General features: G+C 51.2%; 1 protein-coding gene across 1 annotated transcript in view; it reads right to left on the bottom strand.

Annotated features, from left to right (window-relative positions):
* SCNN1A (sodium channel epithelial 1 subunit alpha) overlaps positions 1-25,288 on the bottom strand; it is a 57,963-nt gene extending 32,675 nt beyond the window's left edge. Inside the window, exons 1-4 of the mRNA XM_083149692.1 lie at positions 25,155-25,288; positions 6,469-6,777; positions 5,686-5,950; positions 4,410-4,600 (exon numbers count right to left, since the gene is read on the bottom strand). Of these exons, the coding sequence (XP_083005818.1) occupies positions 4,410-4,600; positions 5,686-5,950; positions 6,469-6,776 (764 nt within the window). The 5' untranslated portion in view covers position 6,777; positions 25,155-25,288. The remainder of the gene's footprint in view (positions 1-4,409; positions 4,601-5,685; positions 5,951-6,468; positions 6,778-25,154) is intronic.
* Between the last annotated feature and the right edge of the window lie 294 nt (positions 25,289-25,582).

Below are 25,582 nucleotides of genomic sequence, written 5' to 3'. Positions count from 1 at the left end.
CCTCCTCACCCATCCCGCATGCAGGACTCCTCCTCACCCATCCCGCATGCAGGACTCCTCCTCACCCATCCCGCATGCAGCACTCCTCCTCACCCATCCCGCATGCAGGGCTCCTCCTCACCCATCCCGCATGCAGCGCTCCTCCTCACCCATCCCGCATGCAGCGCTCCTCCTCACCCATCTCGCATGCAGCGCTCCTCCTCACCCATCTCGCATGCAGCGCTCCTCCTCACCCATCCCGCATGCAGCGCTCCTCCTCACCCATCCCGCATGCAGCGCTCCTCCTCACCCATCCCGCATGCAGCGCTCCTCCTCACCCATCCTTCATGCAGCGCTCCTCCTCACCCATCCTGCATGCAGTACTCTTCGCCTACTCATCCATCCCGCATGCAGCACTGCACACCTACTCATCCACCCTGCATGCAGTGCTCCTCACCCATCCTGCATGCAGAGCTCTTCTTTGCCTACTCATCTAGCCCGCATGCACCACTCCTCAACTACTCATCCATCCTGCATGCAGTGCTCTTCCCTAACTACTCACCCATCATGCATGCAGTACTACTCCTCACGTACTCATTCCTCCCGCATGCAGTACTCCTCACCTACTGACCCATCCTGCATGCAGTACTCCTCCACCACTACTCACACATCCTGCATGCTCTACTCCTCGCCTACTCAGCCATCCTGCATGCAGCACTCCTCCTCCCCTGCTCACCCATCCTGCATGCAGCACTCCTCCTCCCCTGCTCACCCATCCTGCATGCAGCACTCCTCCTCCCCTGCTCACCCATCCTGCATGCAGCACTCCTCCTACCCTGATCACCCATCCTGCATGCAGCACTCCTCCTCCCCTGCTCACCCATCCTGCATGCAGCACTCCTCCTCCCCTGCTCACCCATCCTGCATGCAGCACTCCTCCTCCCCTGCTCACCCATCCTGCATGCAACACTCTTCACCTACTCACCCATCCTGCATGCATCACTCCTCCTCCGCTACTCACCCATCCCGCATGCTCTACTCTTCACATACTCACCCATCCTGCATGCAGCATTTCTCCTCCCCTACTCACCCATCCTGCATGCAGTACTCCTCCTCCCCTACTCATCCATCCTGCATGCAGTACTCTTCCTCCCCTACTCACCCATCCTGCATGCAGCACTCCTCCTCCTCTACTCACCCATCCTGCATGCAGCACTCCTTCTCCCCTACACACCCATCCTGCATGCAGCATTCCTCTACACCTAATCAACAATCATGCTTGAAGAATTCCTCACCCATCCTGCACTCAGTACTCCGCCTCACCCATCCTGCATGCAGTACGCCTCAACTACTCACCCATCCCGCATGCAGCACTCCTCCTCACCCATCCCGCACTCCTCCTCACCCATCCCGCATGCAGCGCTCCTCCTCACCCATCCCGCATGCAGCGCTCCTCCTCACCCATCCCGCATGCAGCGCTCCTCCTCACCCATCCCGCATGCAGCGCTCCTCCTCACCCATCCCGCATGCAGCGCTCCTCCTCACCCATCCCGCATGCAGCGCTCCTCCTCACCCATCCCGCATGCAGCGCTCCTCCTCACCCATCCCGCATGCAGCGCTCCTCCTCACCCATCCTGCATGCAGCACTCCTCCTCACCCATCCTGCATGCAGCACTCCTCCTCTCTTATTCACCCATCCTGCATGCAGCACTCCTCACCTACTCACCCATCCCTCATTCAATAGTCCGCCTCACCTACTCCTCATCCCGCATGCAGCACTCCTCCTCACCCATCCCGCATGCAGCACTCCTCCTCACCCATCCCGCATGCAGCACTCCTCCTCACCCATCCCGCATGCAGGGCTCCTCCTCACCCATCCCGCATGCAGCGCTCCTCCTCACCCATCCCGCATGCAGCGCTCCTCCTCACCCATCCCGCATGCAGCACTCCTCCTCACCCATCCTGCATGCAGCACTTCTCCTCACCCATCCTGCATGCAGCACTCCTCCTCACCCATCCTGCATGCAGCACTCCTCCTCTCTTATTCACCCATCCTGCATGCAGCACTCCTCTCTTATTCATCCATCCTGCATGCAGCACTCCTCACCTACTCACCAATCCTGCATGCAGTACTCCTCCTCATCTACTCACCCATCCTGCACTCAGTACTCCTCCTCACCCATCCTGCATGCAGTACTCCTCACCTACTCACCCATCCTGTATGCAGCACTCCTCACCTACTCACCCATCCCTCATTCAATAGTCCGCCTCACCTACTCCTCATCCTGCATGCAGTACTCCTCCTCACCCATCCTGCACGCAGTACTCCTCCTCACCCATCCTGCATGCAGTACTCTTCGCCTACTCATCCATCCCGCATGCAGCACTCCACACCTACTCATCCACCCCGCATGCAGTGCTCCTCACCCATCCTGCATGCAGAGCTCTTCTTTGCCTACTCATCTATCCCGCATGCACCACTCCTCAACTACTCATCCATCCTGCATGCAGTGCTCTTCCCTACCTACTCACCCATCATGCATGCAGTACTCCTCCTCACGTACTCATTCCTCCCACATGCAGTACTCCTCACCTACTGACCCATCCTGCATGCAGTACTCCTCCACCACTACTCACCCATCCTGCATGCTCTACTCCTCGCCTACTCAGCCATCCTGCATGCAGCACTCCTCCTCCCCTGCTCACCCATCCTGCATGCAGCACTCCTCCTCCCCTGATCACCCATCCTGCATGCAGCACTCCTCCTACCCTGATCACCCATCCTGCATGCAGCACTCCTCCTCCCCTGCTCACCCATCCTGCATGCAGCACTCCTCCTCCTCTACTCACCCATCCCGCATGCTCTACTCTTTACCTACTCACCCATCCTGCATGCAGCATTCCTCCTACCCTACTCACCCATCCTGCATGCAGTACTCCTCCTCCCCTACTCACCCATCCTGCATGCAGTACTCTTCCTCCCCTACTCACCCATCCTGCATGCAGCACTCCTCCTCCTCTACTCACCCATCCTGCATGCAGCACTCCTCCTCCCTCCCTCACCCATCCTGCATGCAGCACTCCTCCTACCCTGCTCACCCATCCTTCATGCAACACTCCTCCTCACCAATCCTGCATGCAGTACTCCTCCTCACCTACTCACCCATCCTGCACTCAGTACTCCTCCTCACCCATCCTGCATGCAGTACTCTTCGCCTACTCATCTATCCCGCATGCAGCACTCCTCACCTACTCATCCATCCTGCATGCAGTACTCCTCACCCATCCTGTATGCAGTGCTCTTCCCTACCTACTCACCCATCATGCATGCAGTACTCCTACTCACGTACTCATCCCTCCCGCATGCAGTACTCCTTACCTACTCACCCATCCTGCATGCAGCACTCCTCACCTACTGACCCATCCTGCATGCAGCACTCCTCCTCCCCTGCTCACCCATCCTGCATGCAGCACTCCTCCTCCCCTACTCACCCATCCTGCATGCAGTACTCCTCCTCCACTACTCACCCATCCTGCATGCAGCACTCCTCCTCCTCTACTCACCCATCCTGCATGCAGTACTCCTCTACTCACCCATCCTGCATGCAGCACTCCACCTCCCCCCTCACTCACCCTTCATGCAGCACTCCTCCTACCCTGCTCACCCATCCTGCATGTAGCACTCCTCCCCTACTCACTCATCCTGCATGCAGCACTCCTCCCCCCTACTCACCCATCCTGCATGCAGTACTCCTCCTCCACTACTCACCCATCCTGCATGCTCTACTCCTCGCCTACTCACCCATCCTGCATGCAGCACTCCTCCTCCCCTGCTCACCCATCCTGCATGCAGCACTCCTCCTCCCCTACTCACCCATCCTGCATGCAGTACTCCTCCTCCACTACTCACCCATCCTGCATGCAGCACTCCTCCTCCTCTACTCACCCATCCTGCATGCAGTACTCCTCTACTCACCCATCCTGCATGCAGCACTCCTCCTCCCCCCTCACTCACTCACCCATCCTTCATGCAGCACTCCTCCTACCCTGCTCACCCATCCTGCATGCAGCACTCCTCCCCTACTCACCCATCCTGCATGCAGCACTCCTCCCCCCTACTCACCCATCCTGCATGCAGTACTCCTCCCCTACTCACCCATCCTGCATGCAGCACTCCTACCCTGCTCACCCATCCTGCATTCAGCACTCCTCCTACCCTGCTCACCCATCCTGCATGCAGCACTCCTCCTCCTCTACTCACCCATCCTGCATGCAGCACTCCCCCTCCCCTACTCACCCTTGCTGCATGCAGCACTCCTCATCCCCTACTCACCCATCCTGCATGCAGTACTCCGCCTCCTCTACTCACCCATCCTGCATGCAGTATTCCTCATCTATTTACCCATCCTGCATGCTGCATTCCTACTCACCCATCCTGCATGCAGTACTCCTCGTTAAATCTGCAGGCGAAGACGAAGTTCTCCAGCACCTCCTTGCTGATGTTGTCATTGTTGGGTACTCTGGCGAGGATGTTTATGTAATGAAAGCGATACCATTCTCGGATGGCATCCACCCCTGAGCTGTAGGTCTGGTAGATGCAGTCTTCCCCGGTCTCATTACACTATGCAGATAATAACATGGCATTCAGTGTGTTTACGGCAAAATGTTTCATATTCTACTACATGCTTCAACTTGACTGACTGGTTCATGGACAAGTACCAGCCAATAAGGTCCGGCCATTTTCAAAACACAACCTGTAACATGGGAGTAAGGAGCTAATTGGCTGTAACTTTATCCCTCTCCAAGGCTTAGCACATAACCCCCTTGTTCTCAGGACTCCACACAGTTCATGGTCACCTGTGGATATTTATAATGTGACAGTTGGTTGCACACAGCGCACCTTCCAGGCGACCTGGAAAACATGACCTGTGTGGGGTCCTGAGGACCTAGTTTGAGAAACACTGCTCTGGAACTACGCTGCAGACCAGTTAGGGGTGTCGGGAATCGTGGTAATTGAACGTGCATCTTACCCGCTCTTGGTCTATACCAGTGGTAGCCAACCCTAGCCCTCAAGAGCTACCAACAGTTCACAGTTTCCAGCCAACCTAGCTGCTGCACAGCTGCACTCATTAATCACTGACACGTTTTAAAAGATACACAGATGGAGCTAATTAGCTCACTTGTGATTCTGTGAGGAGACCTGCAAAACATGCACTGTTGGTAGCTTTTGAGGACTAGGGTTGGCTACCCCAGGTCTATACTGTGTCGCTGCAGGCTATCATGTCTCAGTGTCACCTGTGGTCTGGCATCCCACTCTGCTATTACCACCTCCAGCTTCCTGAATTATCAACAGCATCCAGGCTACAGCACAGGATGCCTAAACCATCAGTGCCCAGAACGACCCCCGAGCCAAAAAAAAATTGTGAAAAAAAAACTCATGTCAACTTTTTCTTGTGTCGAACCATTTCCATGGGAACCTTTTGCTTGTTTCGACTTTTTGCCCATGTTGACGTAGTATATGTCAACCTTTTCGCTGTCGACCAATAGTGGTCGACCTATTGGCTATCAAACTAGTAAATTACCTAAATTATTAATTTTACACTCGCTTTATATCCCGGTCCACTGTCCACCCGAGTCTTAGTAAATGGAGCGCTAGAAGCTGTAACAGTGGGGGAGTTACCAGCGGGAGTCGGCCGTTGTACTCACCAGTTTGAAGCCTATATTCCAATCTTTGCGTTTGACTTGCATCTCTTCATTGTCGCTGGTGTCCGCGCTTCGGACCTCCCTATGAAGGCCCTCTCCAACCGGTATCCTCAGAAGAGGGTGAGGAAGCGGTGCGCTGGCTTCACGTCTTCTCCTGTTTTTGGGGATCCTTCCTCGTACCCCAGTAGCATTATACTTATACAGTGCATATAAGGTTTCCTGCGTTTCTCTGTCCAGAGTTTCCAGGTCATTCTGAATGGAGCGGTATCTGGCAATGGAAAGTCACCAAGATGCATGTTAGAAAAAAAATCTATATATAATACCTGCTGTTGCAAACTTGAGGCATCCGGGCTGGCCCCAAAATGAAATGTGCATGAGAATTCAACTTTCTGGAGCCAGACTTGCATCATGTGAAGAGAAGCGTTTTACATTTTAACATTCGACACTATGAAATGTCGTCATGGTCACTATGTCAAAGTATTTTTTCAGGTTTGCCTACCCTAATGTTGACATTTTAACCATGTTGTAACCATTTACAGTCTTTGCAAAAGATCTTACAATGTGGTCACATGGACCATCCTCTGGACACTCAAATTCACGCGTTTTGCATTGAATAAAAGTTGCATCTGTGCAATAACAGGAGCTAGCGCTCCCCAAATATAACGTGCAGCTTTGTGAAGGACCTCTACTGTAATTCTTTAATATTTGCTTTATTAAGTGATTTTGACCATCTCGTAGGTCCATTGCCTACAGGACTTCAGAGATGCTATTTCTGGCATTCCTCACCTGTAAGGGTTTAGGGTGCACACGGTCACCGCTGGGAACAGCAATCTGCCAGAGTTGACATTAAGATTAAGGCTTACTGGGTAACTGAAATACTGTCCAAAGAGAAGTCCAAACTGCCAGTACATGAGTCCAAAGCAGGCCAAGAACAAGACCAGCCAGAAAGCTGTTTTCATGCGGTTGTTTCGAGAACACACCAGCCGGATGGCCCCATGTATGGTTGTGTTGTTGCAGAAGAACTCAAAGAGTTCACGGTATGAGGAATAGAACTCAATGAGGGGTTCCTTGCCCGATTTTTCCTCCTCCGGCATCCTGGTGAAGACAAAATCAAATTTATGAATTAGGTCTACTGCTCCAAATATTAATTTATAGCAAGGCGCACATGAAAATCATTACCCATACAACTCAAATCGGGGTAGGTGCTATGAGCGATGTAGAGAGGTCCAAGGAGGCCCATAATGGAGGAGTCCTGTATACATACAAACATGCTAATACAGTATAAAGGCATTACTCTGATATGTTCTAACGTCATTCATTTTATTTGACGGTGTTAGATAAACCCTAGTTGATCAGATCTTCAGAACTGCAAGGACACTGGAACAGTGTTCCCCAAACTTGGTTCTCAAAACCCCCCCTTACAGTGCAGGTTTTAAAAGGTCATCCATTTCCACAGCTTGTTACCTGTGTTTCACCCCCCCCCCCCCCCCTAAAACCTGCTCGTGTCCCGGGGAAAAAAAAACACAGGTCACTAGTCCCAGTTTTTTTTTCTGTATAGCAGCAAAACACATTAAAAAACTGTTTTTTAGGCAGGTAGAAAACGGGTATTGGATGCAAATCACTTAAACCCTAAATAAATAAAGACACTGAGATGTAGATTTGTCAAAAACAGCTATAAAAAAAGAATTACGGTGGCAAAGAAAGAATGACCAGAAATCAGCCAATTTTGCATTGCCCGGGAAGGCATAGCAGGCGGATCAAGCCCTAAGTTCAACCATAACTCAGCGCACCTCAACCAACCATATTGCACTCGGTGACTGGTGACAAGCCATTCTTTCCCGCCACTGCACAACCAAAAACATGACTAAAAAAAAAAAAGGGAAGGGTGGGTGGAAAGCCTGGAAACAAAGAGGCCTTCCACTTACTCTATGGGGCTGAAATAAGCCATCATCTCTAGCACGCCCCTTATCGGCGATAGGCTACCATCTTGGTGATAAGCACCAAAGCCAGCCCCATCCTTGAGGATTAATCTACGTCTTTTCATATACATTTCATATTCTCTTCTGAGAAGTTTTTATTTATTTAATAAATCGGGTTAATCGCGCAAAATGGCCGCCTCCTCTGTAAGGCACCGTTCAAATGGAATAGCAGGTAAGGGATCCTTTAAAAATATGAACTGTTCTAATAAGTAGGGAGAATGGTTTGCGAGCCTTCAATTAAACAAAACATTGGAGAAGCAATAGATAATAATAACTGACTCAGACTATGAATATATCACATGGTGTTCCTCATGCAACGTGGGATTGGACTCAGGACTTGTCATTATCCTATTTATAGAGATAATACTAGCACTTAAGTGTTTTTAGCTGTGATGAATCCCAGATACTATTGGTACGTCGGACAATGTTGAAATTTACATATGACGTTTGCTGACACTACATGCAAACGTTCCAATGCCTCCTGTAATATGATATGGCCAATGAATATTATGCAATTCCTCATCTTAAAGGAAAATGTACACAGTACAATGTGCCTGATATTTTATAGATGTTTGCCGAGTGCTGGCTAGAGTCATAACTCTCTATTGCAGGGAACATTTGGAGAACCCCTTCAGTTCTGGGGGTGATGCTTGATGTAGAAGTCATCAAGTCCCGCCCCCCAGTTTGACAAATCCCACCATTAGCAGGTCTTCGAGGAGGAGGTGGGGCTAAAATGAGGAGATGGTACTAGGCGGCAGTTACGTAGTCGGCGTAGCGTCCCTGTCAGTATCAGCGTTGTGTTCCCGCCCATTCGCGGCTAGCCGGAGTTTACGTAGTTAGCGTAGTCAGTCAGCGCTTATTACATTGTGCAGGAACCATTGACCATTTTAACCTGCCTGACATGACAGGTGAGAATGTGTTCCTGAAACAATCCCACTATCCATGCCAGCCCGAAGCATGGCGAGCGCAGCATGGCAAGGGGACGCGGATTACTTGACATGTATGCGTCCTCCCAACTTGTTCATACCCCCACTATCCATGTCGGCGTGGAGTTGACTTTATAACAAACTGAAATGGAAACATTTGCCAGTATGTAACATGGAGCACTGGCAAATGCGTCCTTTATTGTGCATGAGACGCACTTGCGCACCGCACCCCCCCCTTTGTGCAGGAGACGCAAGTGCTACTGAACCCCTAACCCTGTCCGCCTTCCTGAGGCGGACACAGGCAGGGTTGCCGTACCCTGCTGCAATAATTACTGAGACGCTCCTGCATCTCTGACAGATGGCTCGCCTCTCTGCTGGTGCCCTCATGATCCCCTCTCCGCCGGCGTCTGCCAGCGTAGGGGATCTGGCAGTTACCGGCGCTGTGTGAGAGGCGCTCACAAGGCTTGCCAGGGATGCCGCGGAGTCACTACAGTGACTACGCTAGGCAGCTGTTGGGCTACGCTGACAACGTAGCTTAGGCTATGCTGAAAACGTAGCGTAGCCTGCCGCCATGAAACTACACAAGTACTGATGAGATTTGCATATTTGGTTCCTCCCCGGATAATGTAACGATGCCGCCAGGGGGGGGGGGGGGAGGTAGGCAATCCTTACCTATCCATAGGTCCGTTTTGGGGGAAATTGTTCCAGGGGCCATTTTAAATCCTCAATCCGCCCATTATAGAGGAGATGGAAGCCATTTTGGGAGAGACGTTTGTCACACCTGCCACCAATTCAGACAAACAGAACCCCTGACAAGACCGTACAATGCCCAGGAGTTTGATGGAGCCTCTGATTAAGAGAAGTGCAATCTGATCGTTAATTGCACTGTATTTATATGTAATGATGCATGATTTGTAGCAGATGTGCTAAATGACATGAGCGTTACTCATTATTGGAGCCACTCGTGAGTCTCTGGGCTACTAAATACAGAAACAACATAATACATAGCAGAGGTCTCCAGTGAGTTCCACAGTGATAGGCAGGGCGTAAAGTGGCCCTGGGAGGTGGTAGAACTCCTTTCCTCTTACACCGACCCCCCTTCATTAGGAAAAGCCGAGACCAGTGGCAGGTAATTTGCATACACATACACCGTGCCGGAAGAAGAAGCCGCTGATGCAGGCTTTTCTGTTGGAATCACTGTTCAGGGCTGTGGTAGAGGTGGAACTCTGTTCCACCCCGTCCCCCCTCACTTTAACCTCTGGTGATAGGACAGTCTGCCCCATAGTATTAACATTGTATTTCAGAACATAATTGGGGTGATAGTGTAGGGGGAGTTTGCTGGCCACACCCACACAGCAAAGGTCACACCCACACAACCCCTCCCCTTTGGGCTATAGACCATTGAACATTTTCAGCCCCAGAACCATGTGGCCCTAAACCCAGCCTTGATGCAATGTAATAAGCCCCAAAATCTATGTAGGGTAATCTTAAATCTGTACAGCAACCCGGTAAGAAGAAAGTATCTGGTGTTACCTCCCCAGATGTAATATGATCGGGTTCCTGGACACAAGAACCTGTGCTTCTTCTGCATCATTCTTTATATGTACATTGCCCCAAATACATACTTACCTATATTGAAAATCTCCTCTCTGGGATGGCCGGAAGAGGTTGAAGCAGGTGGCCAGCGAAGGGGGTGGTATAACTGGATAATTAGGCCCCACCTCCTCATGGGGATATGACCGCGATGGACACATATTTGCATAGGGGGCGTATTTTACCACACCATACTTCTGTTCCAGCACCCGGCTAACAGTATATAAGACCAGGTGTTTGAACAGGGATCTACAAATGGAGATTCCAGGCCTTCCCTTTTTCTAAGGATTCTGAAAACATGATAGGAATTCATTTGGATTTTATTGCGACCTGGATCGCGTTCGCACAGAACACTTGCGCATTTAATGTTCTCTACATTTTTATTTCTAGACTAGGTGATTCATCGCGCCCTACGGGCGCTCTTCACACCGTCGTAAGGGGCTGCGCCCCCTTAATTTGTGAACATTTGTATATGAGAAAGATGGTTAGAATTGTATGTAAGATGGCCTGTATTGCAACTTGAGTTATAGGTGAAATGTGTTAAATAGAGAGCATATGATGTGGAAGGGGGTGTGTATTGTTTTGTTTAATTAAAAAGCGGTTACAGAGTAAGATGTACATTGATAGTGTGGATGGTACAGTGACATTTGTGGGTGGGAGGGGGGGGGGGTGTGCATAAGGGGGACTAAAGAGGAGGGTGGGAGATACTGTACAGCTTCTGCCAGTGGGTGAGGGTCCAGCGTGGCAGTACAGGAGTACAGGATGGTGGCCCTTAGTCAGTGTCTCCTCCTACTGGGTGGGAGTTCGGGTGCATGAGAGCAGGAGGCTGGGCTATGAGGCATGATAGGGGCATGTGGGCAAAACAGCGTCAGCGACTCCCCAGTGGTGGAAGTTACGGTTCAGGAGAGCAGGAAGCTGGGTAGTGATAGGGGTGTGTGAGTATACGGGGGACTAAAGAGGGGCTTAGGGGTGCTGCCGTGGGTGGATGCCATGAATTGCGGGAGGGGGGGGGTGGGGGGTTGCAGTGAATCGCGGGAGGGTGGGTCGCGGGGGGTTGCCGCAATGACAGGAGGGGGGGTCAGGGGTGGGAATCGCGGTAGGGGGGTCGTGGGGGGCACCGTGAACAGCGAGAGGGGGGCACCGTGAACAGCGAGAGGGGGGCCCGGGGGGTTGGCGCGAATCGTGGGAGGGGGGGTCGCAGGGTGCCGCAATCGCAGGAGGGGGGGGTGTGTCATGGGGTGGGGCCGCGAATCGCGGGAGTCACCGGGGGTGCAGCGAATTGCGGGGGGTGTGCTGCAAATCGCGGGAGGGGGGTCGCGGGGGGTGCAGCGAATCGCCACAAGGAAAAATCAACACAGAAAGTTCAACACATGTAAATGTTGACATAAGTGTGGCACTTCATCGGTGTCCATGTCAACACATGAGAATGAATATGAAAACATAAAAAAAAAAGAAAAATAAATCTTCAAAAACTCATGTCAACCTTTTTCATTGTCGACCATAGCCGTGCCAGTGTTTTGCATGTGCCATTTAATCCTGGGGTTGCCGTGAATTGCGCGCGGGGGTGGGGGGGAGGAGGTGAGGGGTGTCCGCGAATCACGGGAGGAGGGGTTGTGGGTGGATGCCGTGAATTGCGGGAGGGGGGGTCGCGGGGGGGGGGGGGTGTATGTGCTGCGAATTGTGGGAGGGGGGGGGGGGCGCGGGGGGTTGCAGTGAATCGCGGGATGGTGGGTCGCGGGGGCGGGGGGTTGCTGCAATGACAGGAGAGGGGTTCAGGGATGGGGAATCGCGGTAGGGGGGGTCGTGGGGGGCACCGTGAACAGCGGGAGGGGGGGCCCGGGGGGTTGGCGCGAATCGTGGGAGGGGGGGGTCGCGGGGTGCCGCGAATCGCAGGAGGGGGGTGTCACGGGGTGGGGCCCCGAATCGCGGGAGTCACCGGGGGTGCCGCGAATTGAGGGGGGTGTGCTGCAAATCGCGGGAGGGGGGTCGCGGGGGGTGCCACGAATTGCCACAAGAAAAAATCAACACAGAAAGGTCAACACATGTAAATGTTGACATAAGTGTAGCACTTCATTGGTGTCCATGTCGACACATGAGAATGAATATGAAAACATTGAAAAAGTAAAAAATAAATCTTGTCAACCTTTTTCATTGTCGACCATAGCCATGTCAGTGTTTTGCATGTGCCATTTAATCGTGGGGATGCCGTGAATGGGGGGGGGGGGGGGGGGGGAGGGAGGTGCATACCTCCCAACATGACCCTCTCCAGGAAGGACACATTGCTATGTTTCTGGACTTTCTTCTTAATTTATGGATTACCATCACCTGTGCTTAAACACCTTTCTTATCAATTACCCTGTTTAAAACAGGTGATGACAATCATAAATTAAGATGGAAGTCCACAACCCAGCGTTACAGCTCCAGACACACTTTGAGTGACAGATGTAGCCAAATATATAAGAGACTAGGTGATTCATCGCGCCCTACGGGCGCTCTTCACACCGTCGTAAGGGGCTGCGCCCCCTTAATTTGTGAACGTTTGTATATGAGAAATATGGTTAGAATTGTATGAAAGATGCCTGTATTGCAACTTAGGTGTCCGCGAATCGCAGGAGGGGGGGTCGCGGGGGGTGCCGCGAATTGCAGGAGGGGGGGTTGTGGGGGGGTGGATGCTGCGAATCGCGGGAGGGGAGGGATTGCAGAGAATCGCGGGAGGGGGGTCGCGGGGTGGGTTGCCGCAAATCGCGGGAGGGGGTGTTACGGGGGCGGGGGTTGCGGCGAATCATGGTAGAGGGGGTCGCGGGGGGTGTGCCGTGAATTACGGGAGGGGGGGTCACGGGGTGGGGTGCCGAGAATCGCGGGGGGGTGTGTGTGTGCCGTGAATCGCGGGAGTGGGGGTTGCGGGGGGGGTGGGGGGGTGTGACACGAATCGCCACAAGAAAAAATCAACACAGAAAGGTCAACACATGTAAATGTTGACATAAGTGTTGACATATGTCGACACATGAGAATGAATATGAAAACATTCAAAAAATGAAAAAAAAAACTTCAAAAACTCATGTCAACCTTTTTCATTGTCGACCATAGCCATGTCAGTGTTTTCCATGTGCAATTTAATTTTGGAGCTGCTGCGAATCGCGGGGGGGTGCCGCGAATTGCGGGAGGGGGGGGGTCGCGGGGGTGGGTGCCGCGAATCGCGGGAGGGGGGTTACGGGGCGGGGGTTGCGGCGAATCATGGGAGGGGGGGTCGCGGGGGTGTGCCGTGAATCACGGGAGGGGGGGTCACGGGGTGGGGTGCCGAGAATCGCGGGGGAGGTGTGTGTGTGTGTGCCGTGAATCGCGGGAGTGGGGGTTGTGGGGGGGGGGGGGGTGTGACGCAAATCGCCACAAGAAAAAATCAACACAGAAAGGTCAACACATGTAAATGTTGACATAAGTGTGGCACTTCATTGGTGTCCATGTCGACACATGAGAATGAATATGAAAATATTTAAAAAATGAAAAAAAAAACCTTCAAAAACTCATGTCAACCTTTTTCATTGTCGACCATAGCCATGTCAGTGTTTTCCATGTGCCATTTAATCCTGGGGCTGCCGCGAATCGCGGGGGGTGCCGCGATTTGCGGGAGGGGTGGGGTTGCGGGGGGTGGGTGCTGCGAATCGCGGGAGAGCGGGGTTCCGGTGGGGGGTTGCCGCGAATTGCGGGGGGGGGGGGGGGTGTCGCGGGGGGGTGCCGCGAATCGCCGGAGGGGGGGTTGCGGGGGGTGTGACGCGAATCGCCACAAGAAAAAAATCAACACAGAAAGGTCAACACATGTAAATGTTGACATAAGTGTGGCACTTCATTGGTGTCCATGTCGACACGTGAGAATGAATATGAAATTATTCAAAAAATGACAAAAAAGCTTCAAAAACTCATGTCAACCTTTTTCATTGTCGACCATAGCCATGTCAGTGTTTTCCATGTGCAATTTAATTCTGGAGCTGCCGCGAATCACGGGGGGGGGGGGGGTGCCGCGAATTGCGGGGGGGGGGTCGCGGGGTGGGTGCCGCGAATCGCGGGAGGGCGGGGTTCACAGGGGTTCTGGTGGGGGGTTGCCGCGAATTGCGGGAGGTGGGGGGTCACGGGGGGTGCCGCGAATCGCGGGAGGGGGGGTTGCGGGGGGGTGTGACGCTAATCGCCACAAGAAAAAATCAACACAGAAAGGTCAACACATGTAAATGTTGACATAAGTGTGCCACTTCATTGGTGTCCATGTCGACACATGACAATGAATATGAAAAAATTAAAAAAATTAAAAATAAATCTTCAAAAACTCATGTCAACCTTTTTCATTGTCGACCATAGCCATGTCAGTGTTTTGCATGTGCCATTTAATCCTGGGGCTGCTGCGAATTGCAGGGGGGGGGGGGGGGGGGTGCCGCAAATCGCGGGAGGGGGGTCGCAGGGGGGGTGCCGCCAATCGTGCAAGGGGGGGGTCTTTTTGCCGCGAATCGCGGAAGGGAGGTCGCGGGGGGGTGTTTTTTCCGCGAATCGGGGGGGGTCACGGGGGAGGGTTTGCCGCGATTCGCGGGAGGGGGGGTCGCGGGGTGGTGGTTATGCCGCGAATTGCGGGAGGGGTCGTGGGGGGGTTCTTTTTGCAGCGAATCGCGGGAGGGGGGGTCACGGGGGTGTTTTTTTTCCTGCGAATCGCGGTAGGGGGGGTCGCGGGGGAGCGGGTGTTTTTGCCGCGAATCGCGGGAGGGGGGGGGCGCGGGGGGGGGTTTGCCGCAAATCGCGGGAGGGGGGCGCTCACCTGGTGGCTGTGGAGTAGCAGTGCTGGGCAACATGGGAAGTCAGTGGGTGTCTGGCACTGTCTGTGGGCTCACTGGGCTGGTTCTCTGTCACATACCTCCCAACATGACCCTCTCCAGGAGGGACACAATGCTCTGTTTCTAGACTTCCCCTTAATGTATGATTGCCATCACCTGTTTTAAACAGGTTAATTTCTCAGAAAGGTGTTCAGCACAGATGAAGGCAATCACACATTAAGAGGAAAGTCCAGGAACAGAGCGTTATAGACACAGACACCCACTTTGAGTGACAGATGTAGCCAAATATATAGGAGATTATGAACAAGGCATGTCTATGTCAGTGTTACATAGGTGAACAGGGAGTACAGTAATGGGGTCTGACAATGGGCTACAGTAACATTTTAATATTGTTGAAGGTGGTTAATGAAACAGCAAGTTCAGGAAAGAATGAAGCATAACTATGATTAACTATCATCTGCTAACACTAAGATTTTTGGACTATCCTGATTCTACAGAGCACCAGGTAAGCGCGGGGGGGGGGGGGGGTAGGGGGGAGAATACTCAAATGCAACAGTACACGCTCATCACATTATCAGGGTATTTTCCAAAAAATAAAATGGTGTTAGGTGAACAGAGGTGCCGGTTGTGATAAACGTGCCAGTAGTATACTATAGGGGTGATTTTATTTACACTTTTTTTTGTGACCTTATATATTTCAGTTGCATCTCATTTACTCTACATTTTTCTGGTGGTGTGCAATTCTTGATACAGTGTCCCAGCTATTGGAGTATTTGAGAGAGCAGAAGATTGGAAGAAATTGACTGGAGGCGCCTGGTTTTGTTTCTGTGGTTTTTTCCCTATTGATAAATAGGACCATGTGCATGTGTGTGTGTGCCTCTCTCTCTCTATGTCTTTTTGTAGTGTACAATGCTTTATACTGAAGCACTAACCAGTTGGGTTACACGGTGGATACTTGATAATGATATATTGAGCAGTTCTCGGAATGAAATAATAGGCAGCATGTTTACAAATAGATTAACTGTGTTATCCGTTCTCCTTCCTTGTAATAGATTCCAGTATTTATGATCAAGGTGCATGCGGTAGGATTTCACGCCTCACACTGCCAACCAAGCCGCCTCACAACACAGCAATGAGCAGAGAGGTGGAACCCCACGGCACTGACGCTGCCGTACGATCGGATACCACGGCACTGACGCTGCCGTACGATCGGATACCTCGGCACTGACACTGCCGTACGATCGGATACCACGGCACTGACGCTGCCGTGCGATCGGATACCACGGCACTGACACTGCCGTACTATCAGATACCACGGCCCTGACACTGCCGTACGATCAGATACCACGGCCCTGACACTGCCATACGATCAGATACCACGGCCCTGACACTGCCGTACGATCGGATACCACGGCCCTGACACTGCCGTACGATCAGATACCACGGCCCTGACACTGCCGTACGATCGGATACCACGGCCCTGACACTGCCGTACGATCGGATACCACGGCCCTGACACTGCCGTACGATCGGATACCACGGCCCTGACACTGCCGTACGATCGGATACCACGGCCCTGACACTGCCGTACGATCGGATACCTCGGCACTGACACTGCCGAACGATCGGATACCACGGCCCTGACACTGCCGTACGATCGGATACCTCGGCCCTGACACTGCCGTACGATCGGATACCACGGCCCTGACACTGCCGTACGATCGGATACCACGGCCCTGACACTCCCGTACGATCGGATACCACGGCCCTGACACTCCCGTACGATCGGATACCACAGCCCTGACACTGCCGTACGATCGGATACCACGGCCCTGACACTGCCGTACGATCAGATACCACGGCCCTGACACTGCCGTACGATCAGATACCACGGCCCTGACACTGCCGTACGATCGGATACCACGGCCCTGACACTGCCGTACGATCGGATACCACGGCCCTGACACTGCCGTACGATCGGATACCACGGCCCTGACACTGCCGTACGATCGGATACCACGGCCCTGACACTGCCGTACGATCGGATACCACGGCCCTGACACTGCCGTACGATCGGATACCACGGCCCTGACACTGCCGTACGATCGGATACCACGGCCCTGACACTGCCGTACGATCGGATACCACGGCCCTGACACTGCCGTACGATCGGATACCACTGCCCTGACACTGCCGTACGATCGGATACCACGGCCCTGACACTGCCGTACGATCGGATACCACGGCCCTGACACTGCCGTACGATCGGATACCACGGCCCTGACACTGCCGTACGACCGGATACCACGGCCCTGACACTGCCGTACGATCGGATACCACGGCCCTGACACTGCCGTACGATCGGATACCACGGCCCTGTCACTGCCGTACAATCGGATACCACGGCACTGACACTGCCGTACGATCCGATACCTCGGCCCTGACACTGCCGTACGATCGGATACCACGGCCCTGACACTGCCGTACGATCGGATACCACGGCCCTGACACTGCCGTACGATCGGATACCTCGGCACTGACACTGCCGTACGATCGGATACCACGGCACTGACACTGCCGTACGATCGGATACCACGGCCCTGACACTGCCGTACGATCGGATACCACGGCCCTGACACTGCCGTACGATCGGATACCACGGCCCTGACACTGCCGTACGATCGGATACCACGGCCCTGACACTGCCGTACGATCGGATACCACGGCCCTGACACTGCCGTACGATCGGATACCACGGCCCTGACACTGCCGTACGATCGGATACCACGGCACTGACACTGCCGTACGATCGGATACCACGGCACTGACACTGCCGTACGATCGGATACCACGGCACTGACACTGCCGTACGATCGGATACCACGGCACTGACACTGCCGTACGATCGGATACCACGGCACTGACAAGGCCGTACGATCGGATACCACGCCACTGACACTGCCGTACGATCGGATACCACGGCACTGACACTGCCGTACGATCGGATACCACGGCACTGACACTGCCGTACGATCGGATACCACGGCACTGACAAGGCCGTACGATCGGATACCACGGCACTGACACTGCCGTACGATCGGATACTACGGTACTGACACTGCCGTACGATCGGATACCACGGCACTGACTTTTACCTCGCCACCACAACCCTGGTCATTGAAATACTGTATATCTCTTTCATATTTCTATTTTACAAATTAGAAGTGAAGCCAGGGCTTCCATTATGCAGCATTAATCTTAAAAGAAGAGACCAGTAAATAACAGTTGGACTGGTGGTGGCTGTAAACTGGTTTGGGCATCTCTAGATCTGGGGGCACACTAGGGAACAGCTCAAGGCACACTCATGTGCCACGGCACAGTGGTTGAAAAACACGGACCTAGACTCTGCCGACCAAACGATCCACACCCCGACACTGGTCAGCATATGATAAATCGGATGTTCAGCCGTCAGCACATATCACGGCTGCTTTTTAGCACCCGAAGGGGCCCATTTATCAAAGTATATTTGCGACTAGAACGGGTGTTTTTAGGGGGTTAGCTGAAAATATTAGCCCCCCCCCCACATGTATGAAGGTATCTACAATACCTGCTGCAATCTCTTGATTGCCACACACAAAGATTTTATATATTTTTATGCACATGCGCATCGTTCCCTACATACACTGCATTATTTAATCATTCTCACAGTATATTACAGATCATGAAATAACCGGTCAGTAAAACTCCGTAACCAGAGACAGTATCTCCTCAGGAAAATATAGGTTTCATTATTTGTAGAGGCAGACGATGAACTATACAGATAAGACGGGGAAAATTCCCAGGATCAGCGAACCAAAACTCTGGCTGACTTATCTCGCAGGGAGATCTGACAAATACCCCATTGTGTTCCTATACAGAGTGTCCTACCCGGAGGGTGAGAGGCACCAAGGGCCAGAAATGAGCTCGGCAGAATCCCTGGAACCTTACTGGCCCCTCTGACTCCAAGCATAATGAGAGGTGCTTCTATCCTGATACTTGTAGTGCCACACACACACAAATGGATACAGGTGCACACACCAAACATTACAAACTAGTAAGCCTGATCAAAGCAAATGCTTGGAAAGCTAGTCTGCTACCCTGTGATTGCCTCTGTGTTTGTGCACGTGTGAGAGAAAGAAATGTAGTTTCACTCGCTGCCAACAGATGGCAGTGTTTTGCAGACACACAAATGGACATATATATGATCAGAATGAGTGTAATAAATTCTGCATTTTACTGTTGAGTAACAGTGAGGCTCTTGCATAATTGTGGGCCCACTGCCCATGTCCAGGTCACCTCATAAAGGTAGACCCCATTCCCCAGGTACAAGTCTGCTGCACAGGTGAGAGGTGCAGAGGCTCAGAAATGAGTAGGAGAGAATCACGAAACCTTGCTGGTAGTTTGTCAGTACTGCAGACCTGGCCAGCAACCAGAATGGTTTCATAATGTCCTGTGAGGGTTATTATTGTTTTACCTATTTAGCTGTGCTGTACAGAGCTGGGTGTGGTATAGGGTTCCGACAGTCATTTGCCGACGTCGGGATCCCGACTGGCCGGACTCAGACAGCATGGCGAGTGCAACAAAGCCCCTTGCGAGCACGGTGGTTCGTTACGCTCACCACCTATTTTATTCTCCCTCTATGGGGGTCGTGGACCCCCACGAGGGAGAATAGTCGGTGACCGTTGGGAACCCGTCTGTTGACGTTTAAACAGTCGGGATCCTGACGTCGGACCCCATTCGGCACCCACAGAGCTTAGGGGGAGGCAGAAGTGGAAGAGAAAATGACCCAGTCAGTAGATAAAGGGCGCAAGACTTTTTGTAATTGTAGAAGTGAAAGGAGAAAAATCAAATGAAGGAATAATAAGAAGACAGAGAGGGGCTCCGATCCCTCCTGCACCGCTTGCGGCTGCATCTATGGGGGATGTATCAACATGCCGGGGCTACCGCCATTCTGAGAGGGCGGTAGCCCAATGTAGCCTATGGGCTATAGACCGCACTGCTGGTGGAGCAGTGCGGTCAGCGCGGGTCAGCGATAACCGAGCATGAGCAGACTCCCCGGCACAGCAGATTGCTGAGACGGGATCCATTTGGAGCACCTGTCCCTGCGTCTGCAGTGACATACATCTGCCCGTTAGGATCGCATATTACAATAAGATCCGGCCCAGGTCACTTTGTATATACGATCCATAATATAATGGGCCCTAGAGTGAGAGGTTGGAGTAGGGGAACAAGGCAATAGCAGAGCATCTAAATTATCTATTTTTTTCTCAGTATTCACTACACAAGAAGGGATTACAGTTAAGTTTCAAGGACATTTGTAAAAATAAGGTAGATGAACGTACATTTACAGGAGGAGAAGTTCCAGAACAGAACTCAAAGTGCATGTATCCCATCTGGCCCCATTGATTTATCTAAGGATACTAAAAGAGCTAATTAACGGAATTATTCAACCAGTCACTAGATACATGTACAATACCTCATGACTGGAAAATACTGCATGTAGTTCCACTGTACAAAAGTGGAAGCAAGGAAGAAGCAAGGAACTAGGGGCCTGGTTCATTCAGAAATAACTGAAATTGTCCCCTACCCTGATGGTCGGGGTTTGCGCATGTGCAGACCACAACTGCAAACGGCCTTGGCAATTTACACTATAAAGGAGGGAGAGGGGCGGATAGGGGTGGTGGCTACTATGGGACATGGGAAAGACCAGAATTTTATGGGCATCCCCATAACACTGGGTATTCCCATGCAAATGCAGGCAGGACTTAGTGTGCAGGGGGGGCCTCAGACCCAGTATTTTGAACACATGACAGTGCAACAGAAGGTGATAGGCTGTCTCCCTGCCTGATGTCACAATCCTAAATCAGGAAACCAGAGAAATAGGATTGGAAGTAGTGGAGAAACATTGCTGGCATATTTCTACGCTACAGAGCATATGGTTAGAGCAACATGGACTGATGAGGAGAGGTGGGGAGGGAGGGAGATGCTTAGATAAGAGGGGAGGCAGACATTGCCAGGCAAATCACTGGCACTATAAAGGATTCTCTAATATATACATAAAAACATTTGTAATTGGTCCAGTACATAAACATCGACAAACAGGCTCATTTTTAGCTATAATACAAACATGTGAGCCATAAAGTCCATTACAAAAGACATCCACTGTTTTCTATGGGTGAAACGGGTTCAGTGTGAAAGGTACCAACCCAGTAATGAATCAGTAATATACTGGTTACAACTGGCCATGTGAAAGGGTTTTAACTTGCTCAGACCCGTTTAAAGAAAGGTTTTTAAATACTGGGTTAGAGCAGGTTTTGCGATGTGAAAGCAGTAAAACTGCTTTGGGGCTCATCTACATTTGTATATATGTCATTTAAAAAGATTCCTCTCAGATGTCGCAGTACACACCCACACTTCTAGGTGCCAGGTTCACAATCTCTTTTCACAATCTCTCCATATATGGAACTAGACACGCCCTTTGGGTGGAGCATGACACGCCCCCTTAATGGGGGTGCTTTGCTTAATTCTATTTCCCACTATAATCTCCCTGAAACTAGTTTTCAAAAGCAGTTAAGTATGATTAAAGGCAAAGTATGCCTTTTTGCAGGTGACTCAAATGTATGCAATAGAAAGCAAATGATTGATGCACTAGATAGACTAGAGGAATGGCCAGGGATGTGGTAGCTACAGCTTAATTCTAAAAAATGCAAAATTATGAACTTGGTGCAAGGGTCCTTGGCACCCTAGGCAAAACCTCTGCCAATTATTTATTTATTCCGTGAGGGCACCCATAGACAAAGGAGGGGTGAAGGGGTAATGGAACAAACATACAGGAAGCATTACAAATTGTGTGTGTGCATGTACATACACACACACACACACACACACACACACATATATATATATATATATATAATGTATATATACACATACAATGCCATACAATGCGATGCGATGAAACATTGTACCCTAATGGGTGCTTACAATGTTAAATGCACCCCCCGCCACCCCCCCACTATAAACGTGAACCCGAAGCGTGGCGAGAGCAGCAAGCCCGCGAGGGGCGGCGGTACGCGTCCTCCGACCTTTTCATACCCCCACTATCCATGTCGGCGTGGAGTTGAGAATAGAAAATGTGGCAAACGCAGCGAGCCACCGAGCCCGAAGCGTGGCGAGCCCCGTGAGGGGACGCGGATACCTGTGAAGGCCGCGAGGGGACTCCAATACCTGTGAAGGTATCCGCGTCCGCTCGCCACGCTTCGGGCTCGGTGCGCTCGCCACACTTTCTGTTCTCAACTCCACGCCGACGTGGATAGTGGGGGTATGAAAAGGTCGGAGGACGCGTACCGCTGCGCTCGCCACGCTTCGGGTTCACGTTTATAGTGGGGGGGTGGGGGGGTGGCGTGGGGGTGCATTTAACATTGTAAGCACCCATTACGGTGCTTAAAAGCACCCTTTAGGGTGCTTATACAATCTTTCATCGTATAGGGGGCAAAAATCGCATCGCATCGCATGCCATCGGGTGCATGGCATGCGATGCGATTAAAACATTGCGCGATGGGAATCGGGGGCGCCGCTATAATACACAAGTACCGAGCTGTCCTTTGTGGCATGGGTACATCCGGGTTCATGACACATGACTTTAGATGCTTTGGATGACGTGCGCGCCATCTCAGAGAAGTAGTGTTCATTCGAGCACCCACCAACTGCAGTTCCTCTTCCCTGCCTAGGGTGTCACTGTCTGCTGTAGTGCTTTTAGCACAGTGTGGTCTGTATATCAGCACTGATATGCCAACCAGACCTGTGCTAGAAACACCACAGCAGACAGCGACACCCCGGGCAGGGAAGTGGAACTGCATGGGTTTACAAAGTTGGCGAACACTAGAGAAGGGGTTGTGTTACCCACTGGCTTCAATCTTGAGAAAAGCAGCCAAGCTTCCTGCAAACTGCCTCCAGGCTTAGCACACCTGCCCCTGGTGTGTACGGGGCTATATGTAGGGAACCTAACATATAAGCCTGTGCACACTAGGGTCTATCACCAGCCAGTTCTGATTGTAGTGTGTAGGATGAAACTGGAGCCACATGAGGAAACCCATACACACACACACACACACACACACACATACAAACTCCACACGGGTAGGGCCATGGGTGAGACTGGAAGGTATCTGGATGATAGGTTGACAATGTCTAAAGTCAACAGTCAATAGGTCGACACCAAAAAGTCATCATTGACAAAGTGTTGACACATGAAAAAGTTTTTCAATATTTTTTTTTACTTTTTCAAACTTTACCATCTACTGTACATGGAAGTGGGAATGGTAAAGAGTGATGAGTGCAGTGGAGCCCCTGGCCCGAAGCATGGCGAGTGCGGCGAGCCCTGGGAGGGGACGCGAAACACTAATTGGTGGTGTTGATTTTTTAATGTGTCAATCCATACCTCCCAAACATGCAGCAAGTTAAGGAGGAACATATGGAAATAGGGGGCTTGGCCTCGCAGTCAGGGGTCATGACCTATGACCTGTGGGGGCATGGCCAGCACTCCTCGCATCCCTCTACCTCTGTGAATAGATGCTTAGCAGAGCAATGGTTAGTAGGGGAATACCAATGCAGAAAACTGGTGGCCACAAGTGGGATGAGTCCCTCATCCCACTCGTGGCCACCAGTTTTCTGCATTGGTATTCCCCTACTAACCATCATGGGACATGACTGTCCCAGTCAGCAAAAAAAAAAAAAAAAAAAAAATCGTGACAGTTGGGAGGTATCAAACTTTTGTCAATGTCAACGTTTTGATTTCGACCTGTGGACTGTACCTAGACACCGTCGACCCTTTTATCCATCACCAGAATGTAACTCTTGACAGCAATACTAACCACTACTCAACTCAATACAAATAAACTCTTTGGAACCATGTTTCAAACAAACAATGTATTCTGGAAACGAAAATGATTCATACGCGCTCAGAACTTTCATTAGCAAAATGGAGAGAGTTCCTGAGGGCAGCCAGCCAATCAGCAGCACTCACACGCACAAGCGGTGTGTCAGCATTCCGGGAGTGCATACATTATAGATCTATAACGTACATGTGATGTTTATATGTGTACAAACCACCGTCTACAATAGCTTCAGCAATGACGTTAACAACTACTAATGATGTGAATTCTGCATAAAAATAAGGAATGGCATAAATATATATACAGTATATACAGTATATATTATATATATTTATTTAAAAAAAAAAATTTATGCCATTCCTTGCTATGTGCAAAAAAAAATAATAATAATAAAAAAGATCTGTGGATTGGGATCATTAGGTCAACACCATTAGGTTGACATGGGAAAAGGTCGACATGGTCCTGGTGGAAAGGTCATTAGTTCGACAGGTCGTTAGTTCGATAAAGTTTAGGTCAACAGTCAAAAGGTCAACATGGGGGTTTTCACTGTTTTTACCTGAATGTCAACACAGTCGACATGGACACAGTTTAAAGTGCACCGCATCCCCTTGCATCACTTGCTAAACATCGGGCACACTATTTTATTCTCCCGCCATGCCCTAGTGGATGGTAGGGCATGAAATACCACCTGTCGGCACATGTTGGCACAAAAAGCAGTGAATAACCCCATGTCGACTTTTTGACTGTCGACCTAGACAATGTCGAACTAATGACCTGTTGAACTAACGACCTTTCAACCTAGAACCATGTTGACCTTTTCCTTTGTCGACCTAATGACTGTCGACCATCATGCTGTAGACCAAATGACCGCATCCCAGATCGGTGGCGCTGTCACATCCGGTGATCATCAGGAAACTATTCTGAGCAATATCCCAGGATCTCTGTGCACCTCTGGGTAATAACGCTGTGACTGCGCTGGTCATGAGTTGCCAGCAAAACAGTTGGAACGCCGACATCTTGCAGCCATCGCTCAGGACAGAATTTCTCCAGTTCCAGTAAATATAAAGCACCAGCTATTTCCTAACGCTAAGTATTTTCATTCGTGCGGGAGCTCGCTGCCTGATTGACACACGGGGGGCGTTTGGGGATGGGCACCCGTCATTTCACAAAAATGGTGGGTGCATCCATAGAAATGCTTGCAGACCCCACCAAACGCAGGCATGCCCCTACCTGCTCAGCACGGGCGGGTGACGTCAGCGCCCGCCCCCAATTCGTCCAAAAGCATTCATCTGAAAAGTCCTGGCTTAACCGATGGTGAGTATCAAATGATTTTTCCTCTGTGCGTGCGCATGCGAGTGGATAAGTAAGCGTACACATCCACTGCCAGCATAGCAGGGGGATCTGGGCAGCGGGGCAACTGTGTGATTAGCGGGGCAAGGCTGACCTGCTCGCTGAGCAGGTCTGAATTGGGCACTTAGAAACACAGAGATCACACAAAATATATATATATATATATATATATATATATATATATATATTGTTATTGGCTCAATTTTGGAATGTTTGCCCTTACCATTCCCATCGGTTCCCCTAACCCAGTTCTCCATGTAATTATTTATTCCCTTCTGCAGAATCAGACTGCAATCCATTAAGTCTGT

The sequence above is a fragment of the Crinia signifera genome, chromosome 6 (genome assembly GCF_055691185.1).
Source record: "Crinia signifera chromosome 6, ASM5569118v1, whole genome shotgun sequence".
Classification (NCBI taxonomy): Eukaryota; Metazoa; Chordata; class Amphibia; order Anura; family Myobatrachidae; genus Crinia; species Crinia signifera.
This window is presented reverse-complemented; position numbering and strand designations above follow the sequence as displayed.